This window comes from Salvelinus alpinus, chromosome 10 (assembly GCF_045679555.1).
Source record: "Salvelinus alpinus chromosome 10, SLU_Salpinus.1, whole genome shotgun sequence".
Classification (NCBI taxonomy): domain Eukaryota; kingdom Metazoa; phylum Chordata; class Actinopteri; order Salmoniformes; family Salmonidae; genus Salvelinus; species Salvelinus alpinus.
Genome location: NC_092095.1, coordinates 30,071,097 through 30,098,670, shown reverse-complemented (window position 1 = coordinate 30,098,670; position 27,574 = coordinate 30,071,097). Strand labels below are relative to the sequence as shown.

At 41.9% G+C, this 27,574-nt stretch overlaps 1 protein-coding gene across 5 annotated transcripts in view; it reads left to right on the top strand.

The window, feature by feature from the left end:
- Positions 1–27,574, top strand: part of LOC139533026 (RNA-binding Raly-like protein) — a 150,943-nt gene that overhangs the window by 111,743 nt on the left and 11,626 nt on the right. For all 5 annotated transcript variants that reach the window (XM_071331185.1, XM_071331186.1, XM_071331184.1 and 2 more), the window contains 3 exons: positions 15,100–15,175; positions 17,493–17,540; positions 23,904–24,091. In XM_071331185.1, the coding sequence (XP_071187286.1) occupies positions 15,100–15,175; positions 17,493–17,540; positions 23,904–24,091 (312 nt within the window). The remainder of the gene's footprint in view (positions 1–15,099; positions 15,176–17,492; positions 17,541–23,903; positions 24,092–27,574) is intronic.

Sequence of the window (27,574 nt, the reverse complement as noted above, 5' to 3'; positions counted from 1 at the left end):
TGTTCATATTTGTTTTCTCCTACACGCCTCATTGCTCACAATCAAATTATCACAAGCCTTTAAGCTAATTAGGTTCATATCCCGCTAGGGCCTTGCACACTGCAATATTTATCAGTCTCTGAAGGGGAATATGGTTCAAGCCTGATTTCTCGGCTTTTTAACGAAGTGCATCATTGTTTACGGAATGGAAGGTAGCCAGCTCGCTTGATTTCACAGTTCATATCAAAGTGCTATCTCACCGGGATGCCTTTTCCCTTATCTGTTATTCCGGTCCCTGGGGGCCATGGATTTGGAGTTGATCCATTTAGACTATGTGGTACTCATAGTGTAGAGCTTCAGAGACTAACTGGGACAGGGGAATGAGACTAAGGGCTCTGTGTTCTGTTCACTGTAATGGAAAAAGGTGTCATATAAAGTCCATGCATTTTCCACTGAATGGACAAGTCGCTTATGCACAAGAGATAAGAAACTCTGCCAAGCATTTAACATCTGTTCCATGTTAAAACTATTTATGGTTTATAGCCAAGAAAAACAGGTTACAATACTAAACAAAAATATAAACACAACATGTAAAGCAGGGCTGCCCAACCCTCTTCCTGGAGATCTACTGTCCTGTAAGTTTTCAGTCCAACCCTAATTTAGCAGTTCTGATTCAGCTAGTTAAGGTGTTGTTGAGCAGCTAATGAGTAGAAGAAGGTGTGTTGAATTAGGATTGGACTGAAAACCCACGGGATGGTAGATCTCCAGGAAGAGGGTTGGGCAGCCCTAATGTAAAGTGTTGTCCCATGTTTCATGAGCTGAAATAAAACATCCCAGAAATGTTCCATACACACAAAAAGCTTATTTCTCTCAGATGGTGTGTACAAATTTGTTTACATCCCTGTTAGTGAGCATTTCTCCTTCGCCAAGATAATTCATACTCTTGACAGGTGTGGCATATCAAGAAGCTGATTTAGCAGCATGATCATTACACAGGTGCACCTTGTGCTGGGGACAAAAAAAGGCCACTAAAATGTGCAGTTTTGCCTCAGATATCTCAAGTTTTGAGGGAGCGTGCAATTGGCATGCTGACTGCAGGAATGTTGCCAGAGAATGTAATGTTAATTTCTCTACCACAAGCAATGTCGTTTTAGAGAATTTGGTAGTACGTCCAACTGGCCTCACAACCGCAGACCACGTGTAACCACACCAGCCCAGTACCTTCACATCTCGCTTCTTCACCTGCGGGATTGTCTGAGACCAGCCACTCAGACAGCTGATGAAACTGTGGGTTTGCACAACCAAATAATTTTTGCACAAACTGTCAGAAACCGTCTCAGGTAAGCTCATCTGTGTGCTCGTCGTCCTCACCAGGGTCTTGACCTGACTGCAGTTCGGTGTCGTAACTGACTTCAGTGGGCAAATGCTCACCTTCGATGGCTACTGGCACGCTGGAGAAGTGTGCTCTTCACAGATGAATTCCGGCTTCCACTGTACCGGGCAGATGGCAGACCACGTGTATGGTGTTGTGTGGGCGAGCGGTTTGCTGATGTCAATGTTCTGAACAGAGTGCCCCATGGTGGTGGTGGGTTTATGGTATGGGCAGGCATAAGCTACGGACAGCGGACACAATTGCATTGTATCGATGGCAATTTGAATACAGAGATTCTGTGACGAGATCCTGAGGCCCAGTGTTATGCCATTCATCCACCGCCATCACCTCAAAGAAATCAGCCAAGAACTCAGAAAAAGAATTGTAGACCTCCACTAGTCTGCTTCATCCTTGGGAGCAATTTCCATACGCCTGAAGGTACCATGGTCATCTGTACAAACAATAGTACGCAAGTATAAACACCATGGGACCACGCAGTTGTCATACCGCTCAGGTAGGAGATGTGTTCTGTCTCTTACAGATGAATGTACTTTGGTGCGAAAAGTGCAAATCAATCCCAGAACAACAGCAAAGGACCTTGTGAAGATGCTGGAGGAAACAGGTACAAAGGTTTCTCTATCCACAGTAAAACAAATCCTATGTCGACATAACCTGAAAGGCCGCTCAGCAAGGAAGAGGCCACTGCTCCAAAACCGCCTTAAAAAAAGCCGGACTACATTTTGCAACTGCACATGGGGACAAAGATTGTACTTTTTGGAGAAATGTCCACTGGTCTGAAGAAACAAAAATAGAACTGTTTGGCCATAATGACCATCGTTATGTTTGGAGGAAGAAGGGGGAGACTTGCAAGCTGAAGAACACATCCCAACAGTGAAGCACGGGGGTGGCAGCATCATGTTGTGGGGGTGCTTTTCTGTAGGAGGGACTGGTGCACTTCACAAAAATAGATGACATCATGAGGTAAAAATTATGTGGATATATTGAAGCAACATCTCAAGACATCAGTCAGGAAGTTAAAGCTTGGTCGCAAATGGGTCTTCCAAATGGACAATGACCGAAAGCATACTTCTAAAGTTGTGGCAAAATGGCTTAAGGACAACAAAGTCAAGGTATTGGAGTGACCATCACAAAGCCCTGACCTCAATCCTATAGAACGTTTGTGGGCAGAACTGAAAACGCGTGTGCGAGCAAGGAGGCCTTACAAACCTGACTCAGTTACAACAGCTCTGTCAGGAGCAATTGGCCAAAATTCACCCAACTTATTGTGGGAAGCTTGTGGAAGGCTACCCGAAACATTTGACCCAAGTTAAACAATTTAAAGGCAATGCTACCAAATGCTAATTGAGTGTATGTAAACTTCTGACCCACTGGGAATGTGATGAAAGAAATAAAAGCTGAAATAAATCATAAAACTAAGTTTAAATGTATTTGGCTAAGGTGTATGTAAACCTCCGACTTCAACTGTATCTGTATTCCCAGTCAAGTGAAATCCATAGATTAGGGCCTAATGAATTTATTATAAATGTACTGATTTCCCTCTATGAACTGTAGCTCAGTAAAATCTTTGAAATTGTTGCATGTTGCGTTTATATTTTTGTTCAGTGTAATTTTGATTGAATATGGATAGGGATACACTCAATGCACTGATAATGAAATTCTAGGCCAATACCGTTTAGCAATATTTGACGGCATATACTGATAATAATTACAAAATAATTACAAACTGACATGTTTTCGCATCGTGCGATAAGGCCAACTCATGCAAAGAACAGCATTGTAGAAGATACACAGAAAATAAACTGTGGATGAGCAACCTGCATACCATAATGCACACAGGACCATACAAACATACTGTGCACACTATTAATTATCCAGAGACATACTGTTTGCATAACCCTGCTTAGTTAAAAGAGGGACAGACAGACAGACTCACTGTTTTACTTTAATATGGTTTTTAATGAATTTCCTTGTTCTGTTTGATTTGCGGAGGTCTACAGGAAAACACCTTGATATGCAGAGTGCTCAAGCCTCAATGGCAGCCAAGTGTTTTACTGTGTAATGAAATCACAGTGTAACCTCGGGCTGCATGTAGCCTTTCCCCACTGTTACCCTCTTTAGTAGCCAGCCCTGATTAGTAAACAGGTAGGCTCTCTGTTGAAAGGTCTGGCATTGAGCCAGCAAAGAGGAGAAAAGAGACGGAAGTGTTCAAGTGACAAAGGACAGCGTAAATGGTTTTGGCAAGATGGGCGACGCTTTCTATATGTGACCTCGGTTGAAGGCCGCACTGCTCTAGGAAAGGGAAGGGATAATAATAGTGTCTCCGACTGGGGGGGAAGGAAAAGTGATGTCTGTATTGCAACCAAACCAGGGTACATGAAGTCTTTATTTGTCTGAAGAACAGGCGGTGATGTTAAAGGCAGACATTTTTATTTGATTTTATTAGGATCTCTTTTAGTCCTCATTTGGACTAATCTTCCAAGAGTCCTTAAACATTCAAATACAATTTATAATACGATCACATTTTCACATAAAACACACTGTTACAAACAGACATAATACACTGCCATATTGACCAGATAAATACTCTAACAGTTTGAAAAGATAGATTGATTCCTTCATCTACCATAGTCCTGCACAACCTTCCAATTTATTATATTTAAATGGTTCTAAAGTATCATTTGAATTTATATGTTGAAAGGCTTCTGGTTTACTGAGATAAATTATTACATTTCTTTATTGCTCTGAATCGAAATGTTATTTTGCCTATTTCTCTTTTCTGTCTGGAAAGCACATAGATGGTGGACAACCTATTCTTAGTATTTATTGAGTGTCTGTCTCTTACCAACTGAATATTGTTGTGAATGGAGTTGGGTTGTTATAAGTGGTATACATTGTGAAATAAAATAAGCATGTTTTTTTTCAATTATCTTGTTGATTGATGACCAACCAAGCACATTTTGCATGACTACAACAGAAGAACCATATATCCACCTTAAAACAATCCTTGCTGCTTTGTTCTGTGCAATCTGCAGCCTCCTAAGTTCACTTGCTGATGCATTTCCCCAGACCACAGAACAGTAGTTCACCTGACTCCCAATTAATGCTTGTGTTATTTGCTTAAGAATCTTTCCCGGTAAATATTTAGCTATCCTTCTGATCATGCATGCAGTTTTAATATGTATCTTTTTTTACAGAGGTTAGTTATTTGAGATGACCATGATAAGCAGTTGTCTAGCTGCACCCCTAGTAGTTTGGTTTTTGCCACTTCCTCAGTTCGTACTCCCCCCATACTTAATTGTTCCTGGTGAAACAGACCAACATAACCTTGGTTTTCTTGGTGTTGAAAGCGCATTTGTTCCGACAAACTCACTCCCTGATATTTCCCAGATCTACTTGTAGAGTTTGCTGTACCTATTGTACAGATTGTCTTGCTGTATAAATTGTAGTATCATCTGCAAATACAGTAGCTTGAGTTTCAGATAAGGCATAAGGAAGGTCGTTGGTATATATTAAGTAAAGAAGTGGCCCAAGGCAGCTGCCCTGCGGTATTCCACAGTTTAAAGCATGAGGGGAAGAAACTGACCCATTGATATAGGTGGACTGTTTCCTGTCAGTTAGATATGACTTTACCCGATTCAGTGCTGCCTCCTTAAACCATAATGTAATCATTTTGTCAAAATTATTTCATGATCCACTGAATCAAATTCTGCACTAAAATCCAAAAATAGTACACCAAAAAATATACCATTATCTATAGCATTGAGCCACTGGTCAGTCATGTCAACCAATGCAGTGCTAGTGGAATGGTTTGTCTACTCACAATACCCTCCGATATCTTACTGAGTGATGGGAGTAGACTAATTGGTCGACTATTGGCAGGCGTAATGGGTTATTTGCTGTCTTTCAGGATTGGACACAGTTTAGCATGCTTCCATACATTTGGAAATGTCCCCTTTTCCAGTGGCCAACTAAATATCTATCTCAGTGGAGCTGCAATCTGGGGAGCAGCATAGCGAAGTAAAACATTGTCCATAAGATCATAACCTGTAGATTTACCATTGGGTAATGACTACAATAGGTTTAACACCTCCTTTACTGACACCATTTGTAGACTAAAAGAGCCGGGGTTTTTTGCTCATAATATGATCATCAATCAATTGGACAATAGCTTGTTTGGAAGAATGGGTGTCAGCAAAATGATTGGCATTATCAGCTTGTTTTGTTATTGTTCTCCCGTCAATCTCCGCTCTAGATGGGCATGATGAGATAGCCCTTTACTGTATTCCATACCTTTTTAGAATAGTTTTTACCATCAATAAAAGCATTTTTGTAAAATAACGTTTTTTTCTTACAAATTAATTTAACTGCATAATTACGTAGTTTTCTACAATTCTGTTAATCAACTTCTAGTTTAGATTTAGCTGCGAAGACTTTTGCCATATTTCTTTGCGAAAATGCCTCACCCAGTTCATCATCAATCCATGGAGATGGACGAGCCCCAACAGTACTCTTTCGTACTGGGGCATGATGGTCCATTACCTCAGTGAGCAAATCAATAAAACATTCTGTAGCGTGATTTAAATCATCCTCTAGATAAATCAGCTCCCAGGGTACAGCAGCCAAATCCTTTTGAAGTAGCTCATGATTAAATGTTTTAACATTTCTCTTGACCACAATCCTCAGGGGTTTCTTTGGAACCTTGGTGTTTATGGTTATGGTCACAATATTATGGTCTGTCCAGCCCACTGGCAATAATCTGTCTTTTAAGCATTGCAATGGTATATTACAGAAGATCAGATCAATGCACGTGTCCGAACGGTGACCTAACTTAGTTGATGATCTACTATTTGTTTCAAACCACCGCTCTCTGCATGCCTCATTAATTTAGTTATGTTTGAATTATTAGGATCCTTCTAATTTATATTAATATCACCCAAGATAAGTACATCTCTGTTACTATCTTTGGCCTGGTCAAACCCAGCGTATAAGTCATCCAGATAGGACACCTTAGACTAGAGCTAGGAGATCAATACATACATCCTACCAATATGGGTACCTGGTAAGGCAGATGTACTTGAGCCCATAGTGCCTCTATTTGACATACATTAAGGTCACCCCTCCACTTAAAAGGTATATGATTCTGAATGTACAGTGCTACACCCCCACTATTCCTGTCCCTTCTAAGTAGACTATATCCATGAATGTTAATTTGCCCATCATTTACAGATGTATACAAATGCGTTTCGGTCAAAGCCAAAATATGAATATTATTTATGTTGACCAAGTTAAAAACATGTATTTTGTTAGGGAGGCAACATACATTAACCTGAGCTATATGCAGCCCTTTCTTGTCAAGTAAAGATTTGTTATAGTTGAAGTTGTCATGATACACTACAACACACAAACTCAGATTTGAACATTGGATTACAATATCCAGGGAGTTACTCTGGTGTCCCAATACAATTGGCCGTTGATGTAAAGTGTATCCATCACCAAGGAGACTCGTTGGTTCAGGCAACGCTTTTTTCTTTCATGATGGGATACAGTTTTTTTCTCCTTTCATTGATCTCCGGGGGGAAAAAATCATTAATTCCAAAATCAGTGTTCCTGAGTTCACTGCCCCTGCTCTTCGCCATTACCTTTTGCTTAAAATGTTCAAAACATGCAATAATAGCCTGAGGCCTATTCCCAGAGACCTTACCCATTCTATGGACTCTGGAGAATGTGGCATTACACACGACATCTGTGAGCAGTTTCAGTTGAGTTAACAGTGTCGGACAGTGTCCTCACAGCTTCTGCTGTTGTCATTCTCCAGTATCCCTGAAAATATGAGATTGTCTCGCATTGATCGACACTGTACATCAAGCAAGGTTTCTTTAAGTTGTTTGTTCTCCCTTTGCACCACCTCCACCTTGCCATGAATAGAGTCCATAGTACCTTTCAGCTCCGTGTTCTCATCAATCTGCCATTGGCTGATTTCTAGACTGGCACATAATGCATTGATGTCCTCTCGTAGTATATCCAAGATATCAAGTTTGGCAAGCCTTTCATTGATGGATTTTAGCAAGTCAACGTCCATATCAATAAACCTCTCCTCACTCCCCACGCGCGCCCTCCTGCTTGGGGATGGTTTGATGCCATCGTTGATACCGCTTGGCCAACTTGGCTTTGTTTTGTTGATTGGGTTTGTTGTCCTTAACAGTGCTTGAATCCTCTGAAACCTGCGACATGTTTCTTTGAGCTCGTAAGTATCTCTCGTCAATCATCCGCAGGACGATTCAATGGTTTCTGAGTCATCCCGCGTGTTTGCAGGCAGAGTAAAACATTAACAAAACAACGGATGTATCTTTCCGGACAAATACAGGCCGTCGGTAGATACATCCAATACAAAAATCAAATCAAACGATTGTGTACTCACTCCTGCCTGTTATATTGAAATATTTGCCGCAAACAATTAACCCGAATCTGCCACCAATTTCACCTTCGTGTGTCAGCTTGATTTGGCCAGAGGGAATCAGAATGATATTAGCCAACTAGACAGCTGTTTCAGGTCATCTCTTTGTGGTAGCTATTCTGTCGGATCTTGAGCATAATAAGTGTTCTCAGGCCTTTTCTCTAAGTGCTAGGTGGACCATACATCTTCTTTCTCTGCATCAACAATTCACATTCTTTGTACCTCACCCACGTATGACATAATAAAACCTAGTACATTAGGTAATTCCGGTGTTCAACATTGTTTATATAAGAAGCTAGAGATGTATTTTCTATAGATGGAAAATATATTTTTTTTTTAATGTAAAAGGCAGCAAAAATGTCAACGTGAACACCAGCAAGAATCAAAGGCAGTTTGAGTCAGACAATGTTCTTCCCACAGTTATTTATACGGAAGACAATGTGCCGTCTTTTCACTGAGCATTACACTGAACAACTTCACCATAACCTCCCTCCTCCTCATCTTTCTCCTTACCTACTCTCAAGTCTAAGCAGCACAGTCTCGGTTAGAAAGCTATTTCAACCCATCTTAAAAACAAACTTCTGATGAGCTGTGTGGGTTGGCCACTGGGTGGTCTGACAACAATCTATTCTACTAAACGCTGCCAGCTCTCCCGCCTCGCCTCACGTCCATCACAAGCACGTCTCCTCCTCTCCTCCTCTGCTCCTCTGTTCTTTTCTTCTTCCCTCCCGCCGCTTCTCGCTTTCCATAATTAGTTACTTCGTTCAATTAATTAAGACGGAAGCAAGATTGGCGGCAGCAGACAACTCTCTTTCTCCCTCGCTCCCTTTAAGGTTTATCTTGTCAAAGAGACATCAGGGCTAGGGGGGGGGGAGGAGGGAGGGTGCACGGTCAATTTGACAAAGATGTATTAGGAAACGCCAGTATTCGGAGATACAGAGTCTGCGTCTGTTTGAGGGAGATGTAAGGGATGTGTTTTTCAATGAGAGAGAGAGAGAGAGAGAGAGAAAGACAGAGAGAGAGTCTAAACAGCAGGTCCGGGACAAAGTAGCACGACCGGTTAATCAGGTCAGGGATCCACAGCTGCAGGCAGAGAGAGAGAGAGAGAGATCAGCAGTCACGCCGGATCAAGAAGCGCCTGGGATGCTTTCAGACCAGGCAGAAGCATCGACACTGTGATTAATCAAGAGATGCTGTTGTAAGAGTCTGATGCACTGTAGGTCTGATTTTATCTATGTGTTTACCGTGGAGCTGTAAAACAGATGGTAGCCTAGGATGACTCAGTCTAATGTCTGGCCGGGACAACTGTCGGAGATGAGATGTGACTGTAATATATAGCGAGACCGCATTCAATGGAGCTCATTCCATTGAGTCACTGCCCAATGTCAAGCCAATACTGAAGCATTTTTCTTAAAGGTGAGGCTGTGAAACTTTCTATCTTGGTCTCTTCCCTCCTTACTCACTCATTTTCTCCCTCCCTCCCTCCACTCACCCACTTTCTTTTCCATTAACCCTCCCTCTCTGAAGTAATTCTGTATCTCCTACTCCCACTCTGTAAGTGGGTGTGGGGTTTCTGCCCCCTCGCTCTCTGACCTTGAGGTGATCTGCCAGCTCCTTTCTCAAGCCCCAGGCTCTGTGTGTGTGTGTGTGTGTGTGTGTGTGTGTGTGTGTGTGTGTGTGTGTGTGTGTGTGTGTGTGTGTGTGTGTGTGTGTGTGTGTGTGTGTGTGTGTGTGTGTGTGTGTGTGTGTGTGTGTGTGTGTGTGTGTGTGTACTGTCTTACAGAGTGGATGTGAGAGTGCCTGTGTGAAGAGAAGGTCTGACCTCTCTGACTGTGTGTGCGTGTGTTGGGGGAGGGGGGAAATGTCTGACCTTACTGCCTGGACTGGGTTTGTTCTAGATCTGCTCCAGTACCTTAGGTGGAATCCCTCCCAGCAATATGAGTATGTTTTTTCTCTCTCTCTCTCTCTCTCTCTCTCTCTCTCTCTCTCTCTCTCTCTCTCTCTCTCTCTCTCTCTCTCTCTCTCTCTCTCTCTCTCTCTCTCTCTCTCTCTCTCTCTCTCTCTTTTCCGCTGTGCTGCACCTCCATCCATTTCTAAATTGTGGTCGTAATTTGAAAATGTGCTACTGCCGTTATGGGCATTGCGTCAGCTCGTTTGATCCCTCACTTTGTAGTAGTACTTACTCTAATATGCCTAAGTGCTATTACCACAGTTGTATATATCTGTGCAAAGGCTACGTTGGTGAGGTGGTATGACTAAATGTTGCAGTCATAGCTTATAGTCAAGGCCTTCACATATTGATACGGTATTATTCATTCCTCGCTTCTAGGGATAATAAGAAAAGGGAGAGAGTGAGGCATGACATGCAAGTCTCTCTTTGGCAGCAGAGGTCAGATATGAAGGGCACGCGGGTAAGGCTCAGCATTAAGTGAAGCTCTCGCTCCTATGGGGAGATGTGAGGGGCACAAATATGTCCAATAAAAAAAGCAGGCCTCTGTACCCCAGGGAGTCACGGATGCATGTTCACTTGTCAGAAAAACACAGCTGAAGCTGAAATGATTGCTCCCTCGTGCTCTGTCCCTGCCTCTGTGTCTCTCGAATAGATTTCACCTTGTACCCACTTCTTTTATTTATTCATCCTTTCAGAGAAGATACAGTATGGCTTTCACTTATTCATCCTTTCAGAGAAGATACAGTATAGCTTTCACTTATTCACCCACCTGGGTCATATATGTTGTAGGGCCTGCATATGATTAGGGAAGTGAATGTACTGCAAGTGCAATGACAAATATAGTTGTTTTGTGTGTGTGTGTGTGTGTGTGTGTGTGTGTGTGTGTGTGTGTGTGTGTGTGTGTGTGTGTGTGTGTGTGTGTGTGTGTGTGTGTGTGTGTGTGTGTGTGTGTGTGTGTGTGTGTGTGTGTATGTGTGTGTGTTATACAGAATACATACACAGACTACTGTTCAAAAGTTTGGGGTCACTTAGAAATGTCCTTGTTTTTGAAAGAAAAGCACATTTTTTGTCCATTAAAATAACATCAAAATTATCAGAAATACAGTGTAGACATTGTTAATGTTGTAAATGACTATTGTAGCTGGAAATGGTAGATTTTTTTGGAATATCTACATAGGTGTACAAAGGCCCATTATCAGCAACCATCACTCCTGTCTTCCAATGGCACGTTGTGTTAGATAATCCAAGTTTATCATTTTAAAAGGCTGATTGATCATTAGAAAACCCAGAGTTGCAAAGAAAAAGCCATATCTTAGACTGGCCAATAAAAAGAAAAGATTAAGATGGTCAAAGAACACAGACACTGGACAGAGGAACTCTGCCTAGAAGGCCAGCATCCCGGAGTCGCCTCTTCACTGTTGGCGTTGAGACTGGTGTTTTGCGGGTATTATTTAATGAAGCTGCCAGTTGAGGACTTGTGAGGCGTCTGTTTCTCAAAGTAGACACTCTAATGTACTTGTCCTCTTGCTCAGTTGTGCACCGGGGCCTCCCACTTCTCTTTCTATTCTGGTTAGAGCCAATTTGCACTGTTCTGTGAAGGGAGTAGTACACAGCGCTGTACGAGATATTCAGTTTCTTGGCAAATTCTCACATGGAATAGCCTTCATTTCTCAGAACAAGAATAGACTGACGAGTTTCAAAAGAAAGTTAATTGGAACACAGGAGTGATGGTTGCTGATAATGGGCCTCTGTACGCCTATGTAGAGATTCCATAAAAAATAAGCAGTTTCCAGCTACAATAGTCATTTACAACATTAACAACATTGTGTGTGTGTTCCGGTATAAGGTGTATAATATTACTGTGGTCAGCAAGTTCAGTGATTACAGAGTATTGAATGTAGCCATTGAGATGAAGAATTAGTTCTCGTCGTGGATGCTGCGAATGATTCGGTGTGAAAGCCGGTCTGAATGGGAAGCTTTCATTTCTCCTGCAGCCAAAAGTCACCAAGTTCTCTCCCCCTCCTCCTCTCCACGGAGCTCTGATTTAGCACCATGGACAGCGCCCTTCCTCTCTACGTGTCAAGACTTAACTTGACACCAGCGAGCAGAACTTGAACATTTGTATAGTGGGGAAATCAATGGGGAAATCAAATTAAATGTGCGTGCGTGTGTGTATGTCAAGTTAGGATTTGGCCGAGTGGAGTGGATGTCTGCTTTAAGTCCATGGACAGTACTCCATATTCTCCGTAGTAGTGGTGCTTGATATCAGCACCACGGACAGCGACAATATTCTCTGTATTGCACTTTATCAGCACCATGGACAACTCCCCTCTTCTTGACCCTGGGAATCTGATTCATTGCATTCATTGTAAGTCATTGTCTCTGTCTCGTACTATGCTGATGCTCCAGCGAGAGAGCCCTAAGGGCTGGTCTAGGATCAGCCTTCGCTTTCCTTGTCGCTTCTCGAATGGTGTTGCTGTAGCATTGATGGATCTCCTTCCTCCAGTAGAGTTAGCACCTGAGTCAGGTTTATCCTGACAGCCCAGTCAAACTGTTCTAAACCCTCTGGCAAGTGCCAAGTGGAGCCAATGCCAATAGACAGTCTGTCAGGTTGCTGGATGAAGTACTGTATGGCACAGTGTCAAGTTGTGTGTGCGGGGTTTAACCCATGCAGAGATTGCTCAGTGTTATCCTTAAGTACTACAGTATCTGATCTTTATACCTGTTATCACCTGGGGCATACATGACTTCAAATGGATCTTAAAGGCCTATTGCAGTCAAAAACGTGATTTTGCTTTGTTTTATACAATGAGTGTACAAAACATTAAGAACATCTTCTTAATATTGAGTTGCACCCCTTTTTGCCCTCAGAACAGCCTCAATTCATCGGGCATGGTGTCGAAAGCATTCCACAGGGATGCTGGCCCATGTTGACTCCAATGCTTCCCACAGTTGTGCCAAGTTGGCTGGATGTCCTTTGGGTGGTGGACCATTCGTGATACACACGGGAAACACTTGAGCTTGAAAAACAGCAGCGTTGCAGTTCTTGATACACTCAAACCTGTGCGCCTGACACCTACTACCATACCCCGTTCAAAGGCACTTGGTCTTGCCCGTTCACCCTCTGAATGGCACACGTACACAATCCATGTCTCAGTTGTCTCAAGGCTTAAAAATCCTTCTTTAACCTGTCTCCTCCCCTTCATCTACAATGATTAAGGTGGATTTAACAGGTGACATCAATAAGGGATCATAGCTTTCACCTGGATTCACATGGTCAGTCTATGTCATGGAAGGAGCATGTGTTCCTACAGTTTTTATATATATATATATATATCCACACTATGAGGTTGGAATAATACTGTGAAATTGTGAAAGTGATGATAACGCCCTTCTAGTGTAAGAGCTGTTTGAAAAGACCGCCTGAAATTTCAGCCTGTTTTGGTGGGATGGAGTTTTGGCCTTCCATGGTGACATCACCATGCGGTAAATTAGTTAAAAGACCATTTAAGAAAGAGGGTTCCAAACCTCTCTGCCTGTAACAGCAAATGTTCCGTTTTCCTCTCCCCACTCAGACCACTCCCAGACAGTCCTAGCTAAATTCTTGTTTGAGAAATTGCTCTTTGCCAAGAAGCTATTTTTGTTTCCTTTTGACCATTTGTAATTGAAAACGATCACAGTAACGTACTTAACTGTTACCCCAAAATGTTTGGTATCTTTTTGTGTCATTACTGTGGAAGAAATCAACCAAGATAAAATGATTATTTTAGTCACACACACACACACACACACACACACACACACACACACACACACACACACACACCAAGGTAATAGGATTATATTAAAGTCATCCTCACTGATAATCCCCACCATACACACACACACACACACACACACATACACGCTATCTCTCCCACATTCTAAATGAACAAGGCGGTGTTTTAGGATGTCTGACAGGCTAGTGTACAAACAACCGTGGGCATAATCACATTTCTATGGAGAGCGGAGGGGCGGGAAGCTAGGCTGCAAAATCCTCCCGCCGTTTATTCTGCCTCTCCTTGCTATGATCTCACTAGTGAGGTTCAGCTGCTCCCGAGTGAGCCCAGCCGGGCCCACATGCATAATTTAGACTAACATCTGCTTAGATAGGACTGACTGGAAGTGCATCTTAAACAGTGAGATGTGCATACACATGGTATTCTGTTGGGCACAAAAGGCTTTGGTGAACATCCTGTACTGTAGCTCTCATCGAGGGTCTTGTTTTGTGAGGAGTGATGTATTTTCCTGTTCCTGTCTCTCTTGTGTTGCCATTTCAGAACGACCTTGCAGCTCAAACTGGTCTTGAGCATCTTTGACATGCAATAAAAAGGGATGAATTGTACAGAAGGTAGAAGTTGTGAAGGAGACCTTGTAAAAGCCTTGCTGATATAGAGATAGCGATTTGAATTGCCTATACACTCGGTGTTTGTGATCACAGTACATCTGATAAAGCGAGTCAGATAAGTTGAAACCTTCGAGGGTGACGGTCTCATACGCACATGAGCAAGTACATAGACAATAGGATACCAAAGGGAGGGAAATAGTTGATGTCATACATACTTGAGGATAACGAGAAATAGAAAAGAACTGATGTCCTTTCCTTCAACTATCTATTTTCTACCCGAAGAATGGATGGTTGTAAATTAAAGAGCATTCGCTCTACAGCATCCTTACCTTGTTGGGTTCTCTTCTCTCCCAAGGAAGCCCATTCTGTAAATGAGTAATGAAGGACACTGTATTATCTCCCTCCCCCTTACACCTGGGTTCGTATTGGTACCAAGGTTGTTATGGCTATCTTCAGAGCACTTTAGAAAAGAGCTTCAAGCAGGAAAGTTTCAAGGAGGATGTCGGACATATTCGCATATAGACTACTATATTATTTGAAATGGTAAGTTACCTGGAATTGTTCACTTAAAGGTATTGGAATCTCCCCAGGACTGAAGATGACAAACCTTGCTCTGTGTTGCATCAAATCAGTCCTCATTGTACACCACATGTTAAACATTTAATTTACACACTAAATAATGATGTCTGACGCTATTTTTGCATCCCCTTACTGAAAAGGGTTCTTCAAAAACCTGACTTTTTCTAGTAATTTACACTGCACTGAAGTGTTAAATTGGATTAGATGCCGGAACGGTTTTTCAAGTGACAGGATTGGTACTGACATGAGTTGCCGGTACTTTAGGTGTTTGACTGTTTTAGGGAGGGGAGGAAAGAGTGGATGAAAAAAAGAAAAGCTGAGTAAAGAACTGCTTTTTATTTGTATGTTTTTTACAGACATAAACATGGCAGGGGAGCCCAAACCGTACCGGCCCAAGCCAGGCTCCAAACGGCCGCTGTCGGCCGTTTACAGGTAAGCCCGTAAAGATCTCTCTCACTCTGTCTGTCCCTCTCTCATCTCTCCCTCTCGGCTATGGAGAGATGAGGAACCTGTCTAAAGTGTGTGTCTGAGGCTTTCTCCTACTGTAACAACTTGTAAAGGAGTTGGATTAGTGTGTGGTGCCAGGTGAAGGCTAAGGAGTGACGCAAGTTCAAATTATGCCTAGGAGTTGGCGAATCAGCAAGAACCTATAGAAAACTGGGGTTAGCAGCTACATTAGGCTAAAGATACTCTGGCTTTGCATGAGAACTCTGGCACCATTATTTTGTTAAAGGTCAGTGTTCTGTGTTGGTTTAACTCTAGGATTGTGAGGGGGGAAAAAATCTATGACATCGATATGGTTTTAAATCATTAACCATTTGGGATTTAGTTTGCCCATGTTTCTCAAGAGCACAAAAAATAAGAACCATGAAAACGTTTGGTAAAAATGTAAATTCTCATTTCCCAATTTACTTTACTCCCCAGGTACTAGTTATTCGACTCTTGACATGTTCTTAAAATCGTCAAGTAAAACAGATCCAACATAAGAGGCATTCCATGCAGAAAATGTTGAACATGAAGGCTTTATTACACATGGCCTGATTTTTCTCCCATACACGTCTCATGATCATCAAAGCTATATTTTTTGGTCAATGTATAATACACTCAGTGGTCACTTTGTTAGTTACACCTCCACATTCATGAAAATGGTTCGCTCCTACAGACAGTAAGTCACGTGGCCGTGGCTTGCTACATAAAGCATGCAGACAGCATTGAGGCGTTCAGTCACGGTTCGATTGAACATTAGAATGGGCAAAAGAAGTGACCTAAGCTACTTTGAGTGTGGTATGATCTTTGGTCCCAGGCGCGCTGGTTCCAGTATCTCAAAAACGTCCGGTCTCCTGGGCTTTTCACGCATGTCAGTGTCTAGGGTATACCGAGAATGGAGCGACAAACAAAAAAACATCCAGTCAGCGGCTGTCCTGTGGGTGAAAATAGCCCATTGAAGAGAAGTCGAAGGAGAATGGCAAGAATCGTGCCATGTTAACAGGTGGGACACAAACAGGCAAATAATGGCGCAGTACAACAGTGGTGTGCAGAACATCATCTCAGAGCACACAACTTGTCGATCCTTGTCACAGATGTGCTATTGCAGCAGACGACCACACTGGGTTCCACTCCTATCAGCTAAAAACAAGAAGAAGAGGCTCCAGCGGTCACTAACACTGGGCAATTGAGGAGTGGAAAAACATTGCCCGGTGCGACGAATCCCAGTTCTTGTTGCGTCATGCTGATGGCGGAGTCAGGATTTAACTTAACTTTATGTAAGCAGCATGAGTCCATAGCCCCATCCTGCCTGGTGTCAACAGTTCAGGCTGGTGGTGGCGAAGAATTCAGGATGTTCTGGAGGCAAATAGGGTTCCGAGCCGGGACTAGATGGGTGTACCTAATAAACTGGCCACTGAGTGTATAACTGATGTGCAGCCATATTGGTCTATTTACTATGGCTAATGGTTAACAGACTGTTGTATAGTGGTCCCTTGACACCCTGTCAACCCATAGTTGTCCCATTCATTGGCTTGTTACATTAGGCCTCTTTGTTTTCTTATTTATTCATTTGCACATTGTTTTTTATGTTACAAATTCATTAAACATTCATTTGCATTTTAATACCACAGCTCAAAACAGCCGTGATGTAACATGGTAATTAGAGAGCCAAAACCAACGCTGGGCTGCTCTAAATGGAAATGACATTTGCATGAATCTTAATTAAAAATTATCCCTGTGAAAAAGAAATGTGAACTTCTCTGCTGTTCTGAATAGTTGTAAAAAAAAAAATCATTCTCTGAAATGTAGCTTATGTGTTCTATTTTTTGTTAGTACTAATATTTTCATGATTACTCTGAGCTCACAATTGACGTGAGATTGACGAATGTGTTGTTGATGGAGGTGCCTTAGTTCTTGTGACCTTCCTAAGTTTATCCACAGGTAGCGGCCTTGAATGTAGAACCACTCTGAAACCACTCTTATTCCTGTCAGTCAGTCTTTGGCCTCCGCATGTCAGATTAGTGAAGGTTTTCTCCGTCTGCGGTGGCCTTAAGACTTGACCTACATGTCTGTTTGGATCAAACGGTTTCTGTTTTGATATGTTAGCATTTGACAGAGCTTATAGTAGACATTAAATGCTAAACACACTCTCTTTTCTCTCTCTCTCTCTCTCTCTCTCTCTCTCTCTCTCTCTCTCTCTCTCTCTCTCTCTCTCTCTCTCTCTCTCTCTCTCTCTCTCTCTCTCGCTCTCTCTCATCCCCAGTGGTTATGAATTTGACTATGACTACTACAGGGATGATTTCTACAGTCGGTATGTATTGAATAATTCACTTACTTTTATGACATTTGAAAAAACTGTAAATTACATTATGCCAAGTGCAAAATCGGTCAAATGAAAAATTCCCGGAAATGTGGAAATGTTTCCCAGCAAAGTACCTTCTGCTTCAAGTTGTTTTTGCTAAGCAACCTTCTCTCCAAATATGAATAAGATCACTTTTCAGTCGTTTCATCCATCTGAAAAGACTGAGTAGAGCACGTCCTTAAACTTTATCAACCCGTGTTTTCTCTCTCTAATTTGTTTTGGTGTTCAGTGCTTTAATCTGCTGAGACATTTACTAAATGTCAACTCGGACAGAGCTGCGATTAAAAATCAACTGGCGCTGTGAAATTAGTCAAGGAGGACACCTCACTTTGGCATTTACATCTTGTTTTATTGATCCCCCCCCCTTCTTTTAAAGATGGATGGGAAGATAATTGATAGTACATTAGAGTGTAATAGTAATTTGATCAATGTGAAAAAATAATGAAATGTCAGGCTTGTGAGAGATTTGACATCTATTCGCATCCAAAAGGACACACTTGAATTGGAATGTTTCAAAATGGTAGAGCACAGATTTGTACGTCATTGATAATGAACAATTTAAGAGGTCATAGAATGAGATACAGTATACTGTATAGAAATATATTGCGAGACAGAGGCATAGGCTATGAATAATAGGTTGTACAAATGGATTGCATGCATTTGAAAATAGGATAATTTGATAAGCAAATCCATGTCAGATAGACCTACAGTAGATAACCATTATACAGCTACCATCAGTTTTATATGTAATAGATAGATTGTTGGGGGATATACTTCATAAGTCATTGATGACAAAATACGCCGGTTGGTGCGAATATACAGTAGTATGGATTGATTGAAGCTCAATGTTAAATTCATATCTAAGCCAATATGACACCAATGTCGATGAAAATTCGCAAATCAATTTGATTGAAGGTACACGACTCACTCCCCGCCTCGCGTCATGATCCATCCAGCCATTACAGAGAACATTTATACCGTAGGGTCGTTATCATTAGGGTCGCACATTTCAGTCCTTTAAGAACCAACGATGTGGTACCTTTTTGTAGCATTTCTGACAATCAAATAAAATTTTATTAGTCACATGCGCCGAATAAAACCGGTGTAGACCTTACAGTGAAATGCTTACTTACGAGCCCCTAACCAACAATGCAGTATAAAATGCAAATAGTCTGGGTAGTCATTTGATTAGGTGTTCAGGAGTTTATGGCTTGGGTTAGAAGCTGTTTAGAAGCCTCTTGGACCTAGACTTGGCGCTCCGGTACCGCTTGCCATGTGGTAGCAGAGAGAACAGTCTTTGACTAGGGTGGCTGGAGTCTTTGACAATCTTTAGTGCCTTCCTCTGACACCGCCTGGTATAGAGGTCCTGGATGGTGGGAAGCTTGGCACCAGTGATGTACTGGGCCGTTCGCAATACCCTCTGTAGTGCCTTGCGGGCAGAGGCCGAGCAGTTGCCATACCAGGCAGTGATGCAACCAGTCAATATACTCTCGATGGTGCAGCTGTTGAAACTTTTCAGGATCTGAGGACCCATGCCAAATCTTCTCAGTCTCCTGAGGGGGAAAAGGTTTTGTCGTGCCCTCTTCACGACTGTCTTGGTGTGCTTGGACCATGTTAGCTCTCAACCTGCTCCACTGCAACCCCGTCGATGAGAATGGGGGTGTGCTCTGTCCTCTTTTTCCTGTAGTCCACAATCATCTCCTTTGTCTTGATCACGTTGAGGGAGAGGTTGTTGTCCTGGCACCACACGGCCAGGTCTTTGACCTCCTCCCTATAGGCTGTCTCGTCGTTGTCGGTGATCAGACCTACCACTGTTGTGTCATCGGCAAACTTAATGATGATGTTGGAGTCGTGCCTGGCTGTGCAGTCATGAGTGAACAGGTAGTACAGGAGGGGACTGAGCACGCACCCCTGAGGGGCCCCTGTGTTGAGGATCAGCGTAACGGATGTGTTGTTACCTACCCTTACCACCTGGGGGGCGGCCCGTCAGGAAGTCCAGGATCCAGTTGCAGAGGGAGGTGTTTAGTCCCAAGGTCCTTAGCTTATTGATAAGCTTTGAGGGAAATATGGTGTTGAACGCTGAGCTGTAGTCAATCAATAGCATTCTCACATTGGTGTTCCTTTTGTCCAGGTGTGAAAGGGCAGTGTGGAGTGCAATAGAGATTGCATCATCTGTGGATCTGCTGGGGTGGTATGCAAATTGGAGTGGATCTAGGGTTTCTGGGATGATGGTGTTGATGTGAGCCATGATCAGCCTTTCAAAGCACTTCATGGCTACAGACATGAGTGCTACAGGTCGGTAGTCATTTAGGCTGGTTGCCTTTATGTTCTTGGGCACAGGCACTATGGTCGTCTGCTTAAAACATGTTTGTATTACAGACTCGGACAGGGAAAGGTAAAAAATATCAGTGAAGACACTTGCCAATTGGTCAGCACATGCTCGCAGTACACGTCCTGGTAATCCTTCTGGCCCTGCGGCCTTGTGAATGTTGACCTGTTTTTAAAGGTCTTACTCGCATCGGCTGCGGAGAGCGTGATCACACAGTCATCCGGAACAGCTGGTGCTCTCATGCATGTTTCAGTGTTACTTGACTCGAAGCGAGCATAGAAGTAGTTTAGCTCATCTGATAGGCTCGTGTCACTTGGCACCTCTCAGCTGTGCTTCCCTTTGTAGTCTGTAATGGTTTGCAAGCCCTGCCACATCCGACGAGCATCAGAGCCCGGTGTAGTACGATTCGATCTTCGTCCTGTATTGACGCTTTGCCTGTTTGATGATTCGTTGGAGGGCATATCGGGATTTCTTATAGGCTTCCAGGTTAGAGTCCCGCTCCTTGAAAGCGGCAGCTCTAGCCTTTAGCTCAGTGCGGATGTTGCCTGTAATCCATGGCTTCTGGTTGGGGTATGTACGTACGATCACTGTGGAGACGAAGCCAATGACTGATGTGGTGTACTCCTCAGTGTCAGAGGAGGAATTCCTGAACATATTCCAGTCTGTGCTTGAAAAACAGTCCTGTAGCTTAGCATCTGCTTCATCTGACCACTTTTTTATTGATCTTGTCACTGGTGCTTCCTGCTTTCATTTTTGCTTGTAAGCGGGAATCAGGAGGATATTATGGTCAGATTTGCCAAATGGAGGGCGAGGGAGAGCTTTGTATGCGTCTCTGTGTGCTGTTGATATTCACCCCCCTCCCCTCTTTAAAGGAAGAATTCATATGTTTTGCATAAATACAAATAGACATGTCTATGAAGTAATAGCCAGGGCCCGTTTTCCCGATAGCGATGGAACTTTAGCTATGGAACTTAAGCTTACAAGTGTTTTAATGATGCATTGTTTCTATAACGGCCGAAGAACTAACATGCGTATCCCAAAACACCACGTAAGGAACTTATTGAATGTATGAAGAACTTTCAATAAGTGCGTCGTTAGAGCATGTGTCGATACTGATAGGATCAAAAGAAAGGCAGTGCTGCTCTCCGATCAGCGTTCTCCATTCAAACCCTAACATTAGATACTGACGACCAATCAGCTCCTAGAAAGAAATGATCACCTATAGCAGCAAATATTGAGGTGGTTAATTCTAATGCTTAGGCTATGCACTAAATGGAATATTTGGCACATCATTGCGCACATGTTGTTAGGCCTACACATCATGAAATTGAGGCAAGAATTACAGACAGTAGCCTACAATTAGAAAAATAAAACTCAATCGATTGAACTTGAAATTGATTCAATATGATTGAAATACAGTGCCTTCAAAAAGTATTCCAACTCCTGGACTTTTTCCACATTTTGTTGTGTTAGAGCCTAAAAATGATTCAATGGAGATGTTTTGGTCACTGGCCTACACACAATACCCCATAATGCCGAAGTGGAATTATGTTTCTTCAAATGTTTACAAATTAATTAAAAATTAAAATTCAACCCCTTTGTTATTACAAACCTAAGACCAAAAATGTGCTTAACAAGTCACATAATAAGTTGCATGGACTCACTGTGTGTGCAATAATATTGTTTCACATTATTTTTGAATGACTGCCTCATCTCTGTACTCCACACATATTATCTGTAAGTTGAACAGCGAATTTCAACCACAAATTCAACCACAAAGACCCAAGAGGATTTCCAATGCCTCGCAAAGAAGGGCACCTATTGGTAGATCGATAAAAATAAGCAGACATTGAATATCCCTATGAGCATAGTGAAATTATTAATTACACTTTGGATGGCGTATCAATACACCCAGTCACTACAAGGATACAGGCCGGAGAAGTTGCCGGAGAAGAAGGAAACCGATCATGGATTTCACCATGAAGCCAATGGTGACTTTAAAACAGTTACACAGTTTAATGGCTATGATAGGAGAAAGCTGAGGACGGATCAACAACGTTGTAGTTACTCCACAATACTAACCTAATTGACAGAATGAAAAGGACGCCTGTACAGAATACAAATATTCCAAAACATGCATCTTGTTTGCAACAAGGCACTAAATAGTTCAAAACTGTGGCAAAACAATTAACTTTTGATCCCGAATACAAAATTGTTATGTTTGGGGCAAATCCAATTATTGAGTACCACTCTTCATATTTTCAAACATTGTGGTGGCTGAATCATCATATGGATATGCTGGGGAGTATTTCAGGGGCGGAATGGAATGAAACGGAATGGAGCAAAGTACAGGCAAAATCCTAGAGAAAAACCTGCTTTCCACTAGACCCTGAGAGATGAATTCACCTTTCAGTAGGACAATAACCTAAAACACAAGGCCAAATCTACACTGGAGTTGCTTTCCAAGACAGTGAATGTTCCTGAGTGGCCAAGTTACAGTTTGACTTAAAATGATTGGCAAGACCTGAACATTGTTGTCTAATAATGATCAACAACCTGCTTGACAGAGCTTGAAGAATTCTCCCCCCAAAAAATTGAAAATATTGTACAATCAAGATGTGCAAACATCTTAGAGACTTACCCAGAAAGACTCACAGCTGTAATCGCTGCCAAAGGGATTCTAACATGTATTGACACAACGAAATGTAACACAACAAAATGTGGAATAAGTCAAAGGGTATGAATACTTTCTGAAGGAACAGTAAATCCAATCAATTTTATCCCACTTTGTAACAAAACTACATACAGTAGGCATAGGTCTACTGTATGTAGCTTACTGTATTTATATTTTAATGCAGTCATCTCGGTTTTCATTTTAGGCATTTAATTTTTTTACCCTTTTCTTGTTGATAACAAGTGCAAAGACATTAGCAACTTTATCTTGTAGTAAACTTCGTTGTGAAGTTATCGACGGTCACAGAGAGACAGATAAACATCTTGATTCTAGGTTTAGCAGAGATCTTCAAAGTGGGCAAAAAAAGCATCTAATGCCCCAGTTATCTGTTCTACGGGTGGTCTGAGGCAGTCAATAAATGACGAGTGTTTTCCACTTTAGTAACAATGGTTTTGGGAAACAGCTCTGAGATGTATAACCGTGTGCCTACAAAGGTTTTAACGATGAACTTAGCCTTAAGATGCTTTTAGGAAACTGGGCCTTTGACAACAAATTATGTGAGACAAAACACATCATTTGAAGCGCAAATTACATTTTTGAAAGTCACTTTTTGCATGTGGAAATATTTTTTATAATTTTGTATAATCACCTTCCAGTGTAAAAACCATTTGAAATTAAAAACAAAAAACAATGTTTTAAGTGACAAGTAGGCAGGGGTTTGAAGCCGAAAAAGCAAGGAAATTCACATGAGCACCACAATGCCTACACCACCCATGCTCTACTAAACAAGTGTTTCTGAGCTTACTGTATGTCAATGTTACACAGGTAAGCTAACGGTTACAGAAATTAGGAATGGAGACATGCTCTATAGAGACCTCTATATGAGTGACTGTGTCCAGCACACCACCCCGTTGTTATGTTGGGCACCTACTGACCAAACAAGTATGTTTATGAAATATATTATGAAATATATATTTTTCCTCAATGACATGTATTGCTAAAATAAATGTTTAAGAACATACAGGCAGGCACCACATTACTACAGTACAAAACAGCTTGCTCAGTCAAGTATGATGGCCCTGTAAGTATAAAAGCAAAGCTTGCTTTTCATATAATAAAAAACCTTGAAAAGGTGGTGGAATGGGATTAGTGGATTCCAATACTTGAACTTGTATGCGATACAAATCACATTATTGTGGGAGCACCCCCTCTAATAGTAGGAATTAGGCTGTTTGATCTCTATGGGTGTAGTTCCCTCCTGTCCTCGGGCTGTTTGATCTCTATGGGTGTAATTCCCTCCTGTCCTCAGGCTGTTTGACTACCATGGCCGGGTGGCCCCACCCCCCAGGGCGGTGATCCCCTTGAAGCGCTCCCGGGTCCTGGCTCCATCCACACGACGTGGGAAGACATCCTTCCCCATCAAGACTACCTCCTCTTCCTCCTCTTCCTCCAGACCACCCACCTCCTCCTCCTCCTCTACCTCTTCCGGACTCAAGTGTAGGTTCACCAACTGTTATACTGTATATGTGGCTGATTCCAATGTGGCAATACTAGGATTGGAAAAGGATTAACACATATGGCTAACATTCAGCTAAACATAATAGATATTGTATCGTCGAATGTGAGGGGGATAAATAATACAATGAAGCAGGAAAACATGTACAGAAAGATTAAGTTGCTTAATATACAACTATTTCACATTGGTAAACCATCTGAATTTTTTTTAAAGACTTACCAAGTGATTTTACTCTCCCTTAACAAAAGGAGCTGTCATTTCCCAACCTACCCTAGCACAACTTGCACTTTCTCTGCCACTATAAAAAGCAATGCCGTTTCCAGACAACAGGAACGAGCAACAGCAATGTAGAGCACAAACAGAACGCTGTATCCTTCCAGTCACAAACGATTCATCCATATCTGTCTCTGACCCACATTGAATCTTTTGATTAGCAAATTAACAATAAGACCATGTTTTACATTTAACGTGCTGATCAGAGTTCTGTGTTCCTGAACGGCAGTCTATAAGGAACGGGCTGTATAATTGGACTCAGTGTGCGGTCTGTACGGTTTCTGCTTCCCCCTTATTCAGTGCAGTGTTATCAGTACCCACAGCTTGCTAACGTCAGTCAAGGGGCTCTGATGCAGTGGACTTATGGAGGGAGCGGAAAAACATGTTTTCCTCCTTTTTTGGATAGACTATATTGATTTTTCTCCAAGCCGGGCATCACGGTTCTATATCTGGTAGCCACAGTCGCTAAAGTCAGAACCGTGAGAAATTGCTGTTTCTATTGACGTAGATGGATTGGGAGCAAGCTATGGTTAGATAGTCCAAAGATTTGGGTGGGTGGATCTATATAGTTTGTAGGGGCTGTGGTGCATAACAGCCATTCAGATCCTATATAAGCCATAGCTGTCAAAGACCAGGCCTAGCAGACAAATGGACTAATATTCTCAGTATTGACCTCTTCGTCCTCTACAATTCAATAGAGATAAGCTCTGCATACGACAACAAAAGTAATGCCAGTGGCAAAACAGACCATATTGCTCAGAGCATGCTGGAGATTTCCCTAGTGCTCTATTTGACTTAAAGCTATCCAGGGTCTCAAATGACTTCGGTAAGAACAATCTGAACTCTCCTTGTCTGCTGCAGTCTTCATCTTGCAGTGATTCAAAGAGACCGTCGCTATCTCAAAGAACATATTCCTCTCTATGGGTCATCGTTAAGTCCCAGAATAAGATCCAATCTGTCCACCCCATAGAAATAGAAGCGACTATGTTGTTTTTCTCTGTAATGCTGAGCTATCAAGAGGGTGCTGTTGATGAAATGATGTTGGATTAGGCTGGGTATGTCTGGAGTCTCTCTCTATCTGTGGCTCGTGTGGCTTATAGCACAAAGGAACAGGGCCTGAAGTCACTGATAAATTAGAAATGGCTCCACACTTTCTTATCATCAAAGGACAACTATAGTAAGTTGCCCAGAGCATACGCAGTTGTTGTTGACTGTTGAAATAACAAATTGCTGTGTGTGTGTGCGTGAATGCTTGCGTGTGCGTCTGTGCCTGTGCGCGCGCCTGCCAAAAGCATTGAGGAGACAGCAATGAAGGAGGGAGACTTCAATGTATCATATATCACACCTCCTTGGCACCATTCTCCAGCTCCACTATATCCTCTATACTTTCTGTTTTCTCTGTCTGTGGTATGGCTGATCCAGAGCTCTCAACGCTCAAACAACAGAGTCCATGGCCACTTTAGGGAACAACAGGTGGCTGGCTTGTGATTCCAATACACACGTTGACTCTGCATTGCATCTGAAGTAGGATTGCATACCAGACAAGCACAATGCTGCTTTGAATGGAGCGAATGCATTTACAAACACCACAGAATGCAAACACATGTTCTGTCCACACGTATGTCCTTACCGACCACTTTAAAATCAACAAGGGGCCATGTCACCTCTAGGGTCAGGTGCTTGTGGTTTGATGTTGGACTGGGCAAGAGAGACAAAGACCTCTATGGCTTCAACTGTGTCCAGGTCGTCATTGTAAATAAAGTTAAATAAGTTCAACTGACTAGCTAGGAAAGGGGCAATAGAAATACGTTCCCCCAGCCCTATCTGCTTTCCCTAGAGATAAGGTTCTTTCTCCTGATCTAATAGCAACACTGTATACTCTTAGAAAAAAGGGTTCCAAAAAGGGTTTTTCTACTGTCCCCGTAGGAGAACCCGTTTTGGTTCCAGGTAGAACTCTTTTGGATTTCATGTAGAACTCTCTGTGGAAAGGGAACCCAATAGGATTCTACATGGAACCCAATAGGATTCTACCTGGAACCAAAAAGGGTACTTTAAAGGGTTCTCCTATGTGGACTGACAAAGAACCTTTTTAGGTTCTAGATAGCACCTTTTTTTCTAAGAGTGTAGGAAATGTCCTTGGTGAAAAAGTAGAGGAGAGAACAACAGCGGGGAGCTTAATGATGTGTTTTTGTGTAATAAATCAATGTTTTAACAAAAATAGTGGCTACAAAGCAGCCATGAGATTGCACATAATGAACATTTCTACAACATTTTTCAGAGGCTTCTGATTCGGAACTAAAGCCCCAGAAATAAGTGATGGGAATGCTTCACACAGCCACTCATGCGTCCTCGTTCTGACACTCACCAGCTTTGATCGGTGTCAAAGTCCGTTTTCTTATTTCAGACTTGTGCTGTCTGTTTTTCCCTATTTTGACGGTTGTAAAATTTTCAACCATAAAAAAATTGACAACTGTACCATATAGATTGTAAAATATTTGGGAAGAGATTTTCAATGTACCGATTCCATGGCACATGGTTTATGAACTGATACATAACTTAAGAGTTTTTCAATGTAAATTATTCTACAAAATTCTTTCAACCAATAGAATGTTATTTATATATATATATATATATATATATATATATATATATATATATATATATATATATATATATATATATATACTGTATATGGGGCATACAACCTTCCCAGCTCTGCAGATTTTGCTGCAAAGAGACAGAATCATTAGATCATTTGTTTTGGTACTGTCTATGTACAGTAGCTTGTTTTTGGTCTCTGCTTCAGGAATGGTGGAAGAATTTCAACACTCACCTGGAGCTAACTCTGCAAATAGCACTGCTGGGTGATTTGAAAAGTCATAGTAAATCGATCAATAATATAATAATACTCTTAGCAAAAAATGTTTATCTTTAATTTACAATCTTTAGAAACTATGAGAATAGAAAGGTTCCGAGCATTTGTTAAACTTCACAGCACAGTTGAAAAATATATGCTTAATAGAAGTCAAAACTGGATGGTGTTCGGAGATAGGTGGAAGGGGTTGAGTGGAGCTGAAGGGTGGGACTAAAAACAACAAGATAACTAATGTAAATTATAAACTGTGTGGTTCAAGCCCTGAATACTGATTGGCTGACTGCCGTGGTATGTCAGACCGCATACCATGGTGTAA